The sequence below is a fragment of the Erinaceus europaeus genome, chromosome 7 (assembly GCF_950295315.1).
Source record: "Erinaceus europaeus chromosome 7, mEriEur2.1, whole genome shotgun sequence".
Classification (NCBI taxonomy): Eukaryota; Metazoa; Chordata; class Mammalia; order Eulipotyphla; family Erinaceidae; genus Erinaceus; species Erinaceus europaeus.
This window is the reverse complement of record NC_080168.1, coordinates 131,543,816-131,552,251: the sequence shown is the minus strand read 5'-3', so window position 1 is coordinate 131,552,251 and position 8,436 is coordinate 131,543,816. Positions and strand designations below refer to the sequence as shown.

General features: G+C 51.6%; 1 protein-coding gene across 3 annotated transcripts in view; it reads right to left on the bottom strand.

The window, feature by feature from the left end:
• Window positions 1–1,648: 1,648 nt before the first annotated feature.
• APAF1 (apoptotic peptidase activating factor 1) overlaps window positions 1,649–8,436 on the bottom strand; it is a 444,316-nt gene continuing 437,528 nt past the window's right edge. For all 3 annotated transcript variants that reach the window (XM_060195614.1, XM_060195615.1, XM_016187661.2), the window contains 3 exons: window positions 7,444–7,569; window positions 4,559–4,705; window positions 1,649–2,871 (listed from right to left, as the gene is read on the bottom strand). In XM_060195614.1, coding sequence (XP_060051597.1) covers window positions 2,725–2,871; window positions 4,559–4,705; window positions 7,444–7,569 — 420 coding nt within the window. In that variant the 3' untranslated portion in view covers window positions 1,649–2,724. The remainder of the gene's footprint in view (window positions 2,872–4,558; window positions 4,706–7,443; window positions 7,570–8,436) is intronic.

The window sequence follows — 8,436 nt, the reverse complement described above, 5'->3', positions numbered from 1 at the left end:
GTCTTGGCACTAGAACCCAGCTCACCTGCGTCTGCACTTGCTGAGCCGCGGCCTGGAGCTCTCTGGGTGGCCGTGTGGCCGAGCGCCTCGCCTTCCTGTACTCACGACGCGGCTTCTCAGGACATGAGCGGCAGTGTGACAGGCCCATCCCCGCCCACATGCACACGACGCCCAGCTCCACGTGTGCTCTCTGCCGCCTCGCCTCACCCACCCTCGGCCCCAGCTGAAGCTGGCCAAGGCCTTTGCGTTGCTGACCTTCACCGGTTCCGGGTGAAGCTCTCGTGGCAGCTCTGGGTGACTAGTTCCCACCTGAAGCCATGAGTGAGGAGGTAGAGGAGTCATCTTCTCCGCAGAAACCTCTCCGTGCCAGCGCCCCGGGTCGCCAGACAAACACTGCGGAGACAGAATCCTGACAGGACAGAGCTGACACCTAGCGAAGCCTCAGAAACGATGGCAGCTTTAGCCTGATGGGCCTCTCACGTCTGTCGTCTGATGAACAGATAAGGGGACACACAAGGAGTCGGAATCAACTGCAAATGTTTCCAAAAATATTTTCAGAATTTTATTTTTAAAAAGAATTTTAATTCCATGTTTTAAAATGTATTCCAAGGCAAAAAGATCATGTAAGATTGTGTAAATACAAAAGTGGTATGTTCTCAAGACACATACAATGTAAAAAAATTATATATACACAGTGCATTGTAATTTCCAACACACACACACACACACACAAAAAGCCCTCCTACGGCGAGGGAAATGCCTGGAGAACTCACATCTGTAAGCACCGGCGAGCCAGCCCTGGGCTACACTGTCCACCACACGAGACCTCTCTCCGTTTCCCTCAGGTCTCCTAGTCTTTCTTCCATTTTTCCTTTAAGTTTTTAGACTAGAACCAACCCAGGTCTTTTTTAAAGCTATGGCTTTGTATATCAGAGTCTAGTTCTTCTGATCCCAGACCGTAACCCTTTCTTTATACTGAGTTACAGATGAGCTCTAAATGTCATATGCAAATAAAATTATGATTTCGATACTCTAAGCAAAATATATAATCACACAAGTTTTTAATATAATTTAACATTTTCACATCACATTTTTTTTAAGTCACAGCAAATCTATAACAAGTCCCTCAAGTCACCATTGAAAATAAAAACCTCCTCGAGAAACTTAGAATACCTGCAGATTCCCTCACGCTCCGACGGGCCTGCTCACCTCACTGCCTGCGCCTACTGAGAAGCACCAGCGGCCGGATCTGCCTGCCCGCTCTGAGCACAGATTCTAACCAGACACTCTCCTGCTGCAGGAGTTAGATTTTATTTTGGTTATTCTTTACATCTATTCTTAATCTATCTCTACTTCCTTTATATACTTCAAACAATGTTTAAAATAGGAACTTTCATTAAAAGCTCCTAATCAAGACATAGATTTTTTTTTTTAAAAAGCTAGTTATGAATGCTGATGTGCTTTTCCCTATCAAAGTCTATCTTTCCTGATTAACCTTGCAGGGATGACGAGGAGAAGGAGAGAAGGGAGGACCAGGAGGGGGGAGGGATGCCAGACTGGCTGGAAGCTGAAAGGTGACATTCCCAGGGTCACAATGACTCTCCCACAACTGCACAGAAAACCACAGGAAAGTTCCCTGAAATTCCCCAAGAGAATAACACTGGTAGTCCTAATTGTAAAAGCAAATATAACTAGAAAAAAATTTTTTTCTTACATTACTTAGCAAAAACCCACTGTTAGCATGTATTATTAAAATGTGTTCCGTTGGGTCAGTCTGACTGGTCAACATTTAAACGTGGAGCAGCTGAGGAAAAGTGAAGAGAGAGGTCAGGTTCAGGGGCCAGGAGACAGCTTGTCCAGCAGAGCGCACACTTCACCGTGTACAAGGACCAGGGTTCAAGCCTCCAGCTACCAACCAGAGCACCATTCAGTGGGGAAGCAAGCCTTAGAGAATCACTGTATCTTTGTCTTCCTCTCTATCTCTCCCCCTCTATCTATTAAAAAAAAAGAGGTTAAAACAAAAGTCCAGGAGCAGAAGAATCCCAGCAAAGCCCTGGGTGCAGGGGGTCTGGTGTAAATATGGAGACAGACAGAGCAGGAGAGCGTCCGACTCAGACACAGACAAGGAGCCCACGCCCAGCACGACGGGGCTGCCACGCGGTGGTGAGTGGAGAGAGAAGGGGAGCAGAGGAAGCTCTCCCTGCACACGGAGACCTTCTGAGATCCAGACCCCGCTGTCCCGTGAGTCAGAAGGCTTGCTGCAAAATGTCAGCAGACAACGTTCTTCAGACCAATCTGCAAGGGGCAAATAAGCCCCAAGACTGCATGGGAGAGCTGTAGCCTCAGCAAGTGAGGCCCTGGACGGCAGCCCCAAATCCCAGGAGCGGCTGGCAGAATGAGCGCGTGAAGACACGGATTCCCTCCAGATCACTCACTAGTCGTGCCGGCCAGTCTGAACACTGGAGAGAGCTCTGCCAGCAGCGTGACAAGTCTGCATCCATCCGCGTGTGCATGGAGGCCAGACTGTTCATGCCGGTGATGAGGAGCTTGGCTCATCTGGGAAATGGCGACATCGATGTTACTGACCCAGTCACAACACTTCTGTGCAAGTGTAATACTGCGAATGGTTCACAGCTTTAGAAAGAGTAGAAATACAGTTTCACTGGGATTTTTCCAATTAAAATTTACAGAGAGCTGTTCAGCCTCCATCAATGCTTCAATGCTTTAGTCTAAACTCTGCAAAATGTATAAGATGCCGAGGTTATCAACAGTCACGTATGTTCTGAAGTCTGGGGACACGTGTATTTTCTTAAGATTGGTTCCGTTTGTATAGAAGGTCTGTGAGGACTCCCCGGTGACAACATTCCACCACTGTTCAGAGAAAAATAAAGTTCTCGTTAGACCAGTAATCATGGACAATCTACAGTACCAGCCTGAGACACGTGCAGCCCTGCTTCACCACTCGTGAAGCGCCCCCCTCCACAGGTGGGGACCAGAAGCCTCAACCTGGGTCCTGGTGCTCTGCAGCGTGTGCACTTAACCACCTGGCCCCTACATAAGGCTCTTAAAAAATCAACTAAACCACTATTCAGACTGTCCCAGAACTCTACACGTAGAGGCCTTCCTGCCGGCAGCCCCACCCACCCCACACACAATAAGTCAGCTGAAGGCGGCCGGCAGTGTCTTAGCACACAGTGCGCTGCTGAGCAAGCGGGAGGGACCTGGACAACTGCCCGGGGCCCCACAACATGAGCCTTGGCCTCAGTGTCCACCAGCACGTCTGCACATGTCAACTGACTGTGCTTTCAGCAAGGTCACAACCACAATGAGTATCAGTTTCCTCACCTACAGACTAAAACTGAAGCCTCACAAGACTGACTCCCAAGGTGGTGCAAGAAGAGTATTGAGTGAACTGGAGAGCAAACAGTCACTGTTACCATCATCACCAGCACTGAAGCAGGACCCAGGCCCAGGGGGAGGATACCCGGCCATGTGTGTGTGCAGAACCCAGTCCCAGGGGGAGGACACCTGGTCATGTGTGTGTGCAGGACCCAGTCCCAGGGGGAGGACACCCGGCCATGTGTGTGTGCAGGACCCAGTCCCAGGAGGAGGACACCCGGCCATGTGTGTGTGCAGGACCCAGTCCCAGGGGGAGGACACCCGGCCATGTGTGTGTGCAGGACCCAGTCCCAGGGGGAGGACACCCGGCCATGTGTGTGTGCAGGACCCAGTCCCAGGGGGAGGACACCCGGCCATGTGTGTGTGCAGGACCCAGTCCCAGGGGGAGGACACCCGGCCATGTGTGTCTGCAGGACCCAGTCCCAGGGGGAGGACACCCGGCCATGTGTGTGTGCAGGACCCAGTCCCAGGGGGAGGACACCCGGCCATGTGTGTCTTCAGGACCCAATCCCTGGGGGAGGACACCCGGCCATGTGTGTGGTCAGGACCCAGTCCCAGGGGGAGCACACCCGGCCATGTGTGTGGTCAGGACCCAGTCCCAGGGGGAGCACACCCGGCCATGTGTGTGTGTAGGACCCAGTCCCAGGGGGAGGACATCCGGCCAGCACTGCCGAGAGAAGCAGAGGTCTGGGGAAGGCTGCCTTGCAGATCTGCCTCACTGTCATGAAAGCAGAGACAGAGGTAATCGCCTCTACTTACCAAGATGTCTGAGGCCCGACCGAGAGACAGGGATAGAATATGGTGTGGACAGGGAGTCGGACGGTAGCACAGAGGCATAAGCGCACGTGGTGCAAAGCACAGGGACGGCATAAGGATCCTTTTTTGAGCCCCCGGCTCCCCACCTGCAGGGGAGTCACTTCCCAGGCGGTGAAGCAGGTCTGCAGGTGTCTGTCTTTCTCTCCCCCTCTCTGTCTTCCCCTCCTCTCTCCATTTCTCTCTGTTCTATCCAACAACAACAACAATAACAACTACAACAATAACACAACAAGGGCAACAGGAGGGAATAAATAAATAGATTTTTAAAAAAGAAGAAAGAAAAGAAAATGGCGTGGACAGTAGGATCCAGGCTGCTCTTCTCTGTCGTCTCCGAGGCGCTTACCTCGAGATGCCCTCCGGCAGCGACAAGCATTGTACCATCTGGAGAGAAGCGGAGGGAAGTCACCCAGCCTCCGTGGGTAGCCACTCCACCTTCTACAGGAACTGGGGCGCACAGGTGAAGGAGCTCTCCAGTGCAGGAGTCCCAGATCTGCAGCAAGAGGACAGAGACTCTTAACAGAGCTGAGCGTGCGCAGCCAGACTATGACACGGATGTGTCAGCTGCCCCGTGTTCAAATGCTAGGAGCCAACTTGTCTCCGGCAGAACGCAGAACGTCAGAGAGAAAATTCATCGGCCAAGGACCCCCGAAATTTCACTACCTGCAGCCATCTGCAACATCCGGAAACCTTTCTTTAAAATGAGTATCAGGAGGGTGGGAGACTGCTCACCCAGTAGAGTGCACACTGGGTCACGGATGAGGACCTGGGTTCAAGCCCCCAGCCACCACACAGTAGCGCTCACACAGGTAGACCACACGCCGGAAAACAGTGCTAGGATCTCTGCTTCTGTCTGTCTCTATGTCTCTCAGTGCTAGGATCTCTGCTTCTGTCTGTCTCTATGTCTCTCAGTGCTAGGATCTCTGCTTCTGTCTGTCTCTATGTCTCTCAGTGCTAGGATCTCTGCTTCTGTCTCTGTCTCTCAGTGCTAGGATCTCTGCTTCTGTCTGTCTCTATGTCTCTCAGTGCTAGGATCTCTGCTTCTGTCTGTCTCTATGTCTCTCAGTGCTAGGATCTCTGCTTCTGTCTCTGTCTCTCAGTGCTAGGATCTCTGCTTCTGTCTGTCTCTGTCTCTCAGTGCTAGGATCTCTGCTTCTGTCTGTCTCTATGTCTCTCAGTGCTAGGATCTCTGCTTCTGTCTGTCTCTATGTCTCTCAGTGCTAGGATCTCTGCTTCTGTCTGTCTCTATGTCTCTCAGTGCTAGGATCTCTGCTTCTGTCTCTGTCTCTCAGTGCTAGGATCTCTGCTTCTGTCTGTCTCTGTCTCTCAGTGCTAGGATCTCTGCTTCTGTCTCTGTCTCTCAGTGCTAGGATCTCTGCTTCTGTCTCTGTCTCTCAGTGCTAGGATCTCTGCTTCTGTCTGTCTCTATGTCTCTCAGTGCTAGGATCTCTGCTTCTGTCTGTCTGTCTCTCTCAGTGCTAGGATCTCTGCTTCTGTCTGTCTCTATGTCTCTCAGTGCTAGGATCTCTGCTTCTGTCTCTGTCTCTCAGTGCTAGGATCTCTGCTTCTGTCTCTGTCTCTCAGTGCTAGGATCTCTGCTTCTGTCTGTCTCTATGTCTCTCAGTGCTAGGATCTCTGCTTCTGTCTGTCTGTCTCTCTCAGTGCTAGGATCTCTGCTTCTGTCTCTGTCTCTATCTCTCTCAGTCTACCCATCTAGAGAAAGTCAGTCCAGAGCAATGAAACTACGCCTGCACAGACTCTGGCAAAGCCAAAATTAATTAATTTAGTTAGCTATTTAGTTAAATGATCAGAAAAGCAAAGTGTTTTTTCCCCAAACAGGATTATGTCTTTTTAATACCTTTTTCTTTTTTAATCTTTTATTGATTACTGGAGAAAGGCAGAGAGAAATTGAGAAGGAAAGAGACTGAGAGACCCCTGCAGCCCTGCTTCATCATTCCTGAAGCTTTTCCCCTGCAGGTGGGGAGCAGGGGCTTGACCCGGGTCCTCGTGCGCTGTAGCGTGTGTGCTCAACCAGATGCGCCACCCACCAGCCCTCCCAAACAGGATTACTTCCGGGCTGAGCACCTGCATGACAATCCCACCATCCCCAGTGGGCCCTCTCCTCTTTCCCACTGAGTTTTCTTTTCTCTCTATTTGACAGAAAAACTGAAGGATAGAGGGACGGTGCAGAGAGAGGGAGAATGAGAGTGGGAGCCAGGTGGGAGCCAGCGACTTGAATGAAGCCTTGTGTGTGGTAACGTGTGCAATTCACTACATGAGCAATCACTAGCCCGAAAAACAAAGGACTGAAAAAAAAAAAAAGACCAAAGCCAGGTTGACGCCACATGCGCCAGAGAGCTGCCCTGGCTTCTGTCTCCCCACCAGTTTCCCCGACAGGACCGCCACATCGACAAGTCAACTCAGGGTGGCCCAAACACGCGGGCACTTGCCAGAAACAAGCAGATGCCCAGGAGCAGCCTCAGGCAGAACCTGTGCTTTGGGAATATCTCTGAAGACTGGAGTCCAGCAGCAAGGAAAACAGTAACAAAAGCCAGCCAGTGGGACTACATCACCAAAACGCCTACACAACGGGGGGGGGGAAGCTTCACACAGCAGTCAGCAAGGCTGACAGCCAAAATATACAAGCAGCTGGGCTTACAGTCTCAACTGTCCTGCTCCTGCCATCTTCTGCACTACACACCCACTCCCCACTCCGTGAGCCCTACATCCTACTGGGGGGTGGGGTGGAGAGGCCTCCTCGTACACACTGGTAACCAAGGCGCCTCCAACACCTGCCGTTCTCCCCCTCAGCCGCCCCGGGCCTGGAGGCGGGCGGTGGCAGCAGGCGCAGTGGGTCACGCTGCAGTGCTCCCTAGCTAGTGGGTCTTCTCCTTCAGCGCTGACAGCAGCAGGATTTGCGATCCATCTCTAATCGAGATAACAACTTACAAAATCATTTCCCTCAAATTCCTCCACTAAAAACAGTCTTTGGTTCAGGTCCAAGAAGTGAGATGAATCATCAAGTGAGCAAGAGAGAGCCAACTGCAAATAACGGGGGCGTCTGTCTCCTTGCGGACACAGGCAGGTCTCACTGACTCTAGCAGGGTCCTTGTGGGCAGCAGAGCTGCAGCTCTGAATGAAGCAGCATCCTGGGAAAGGCAGAGAACGCCCATCCACGCAGAGCCGGGCCCGAGCCTCAGGCCACGTCGTCAGGGTCTGGGGAGCACCTACCCTGACCTCTCCGTTGTCATCTCCAGTCGCCAGCAGGGTTCCGTCCACCGAGAAGACAGAGCAGCGCACACAGCCTTTGTGACCCTTCAGCTCATGGAGAGCGGAGGGGAGCTCAAAGCTCCAGATCTGGAAGGCAATCAGAACTGCTGAGCGAGAGCGAGAGCCCGGCAGATGGCCGTCAGCACGATCACCATCACGGCCAGTAAGTTTAGACTGCCGTGACAGGAGGGACACATCCCAACTTGGTTTCTGCAACCTTGTTCATTTCTCTGAGTCTCCCGTTAATTACCCAAGTTGATTTTGGTCCAAGATGAAAGTCACAGCCTTCTTGGAAAGAAGACGATGATCAATTAAGAGTCATCTAGTAGTGATCTGGGAGGTGGCGCAGTGGATAAAGCACTGGACTCACAAGCATGAGGTCCCGAGTTCAATTCCTAGCAGCACATGGACCAGAGTGATGTCCGGTTCTTTCTCTCTCTCCTCCTATCTTCCTCATTAATACATAAATAAAATATTTAAAGAGGGGGAGTCAGGCGGTAGCGCAACGGGTTAAGCGCACGTGGTGCAAAGCACAAGGACCGGCGGAAGGATCCCGGTTCGAGCCCCCGGCTCCCCACCTGCAGGGGAGTCGCTTCACAGGCATGAAGCAGGTCTGCAGGTATCTGTCTTTCTCTCCCCCTCTCTATCTTCCCCTCCTCTCTCCATTTCTCTCTGTCCTATCCAACAACGACATCAATAACAACAAGGGCAACAAAAAGGGAATAAATAAATATTAAATAAAAATATTTAAAGAGGAAAGAATCATCTTTCTCTAGAAGCAGTGACTTAAGGGTGAGTCCTCGATTCTCTAGCTGCTAGTTCCTGCAGGGCGGGGTCATAGCATAATGGTTATGCAGAAAGACTCTCAAGTCTGAGGCTCTGAAGTCCAAGGTTCAACCCCCAGCAACACCATGAGCCAGAGCTGAGCTGAGCTCGGGGGAAACATGCACACAC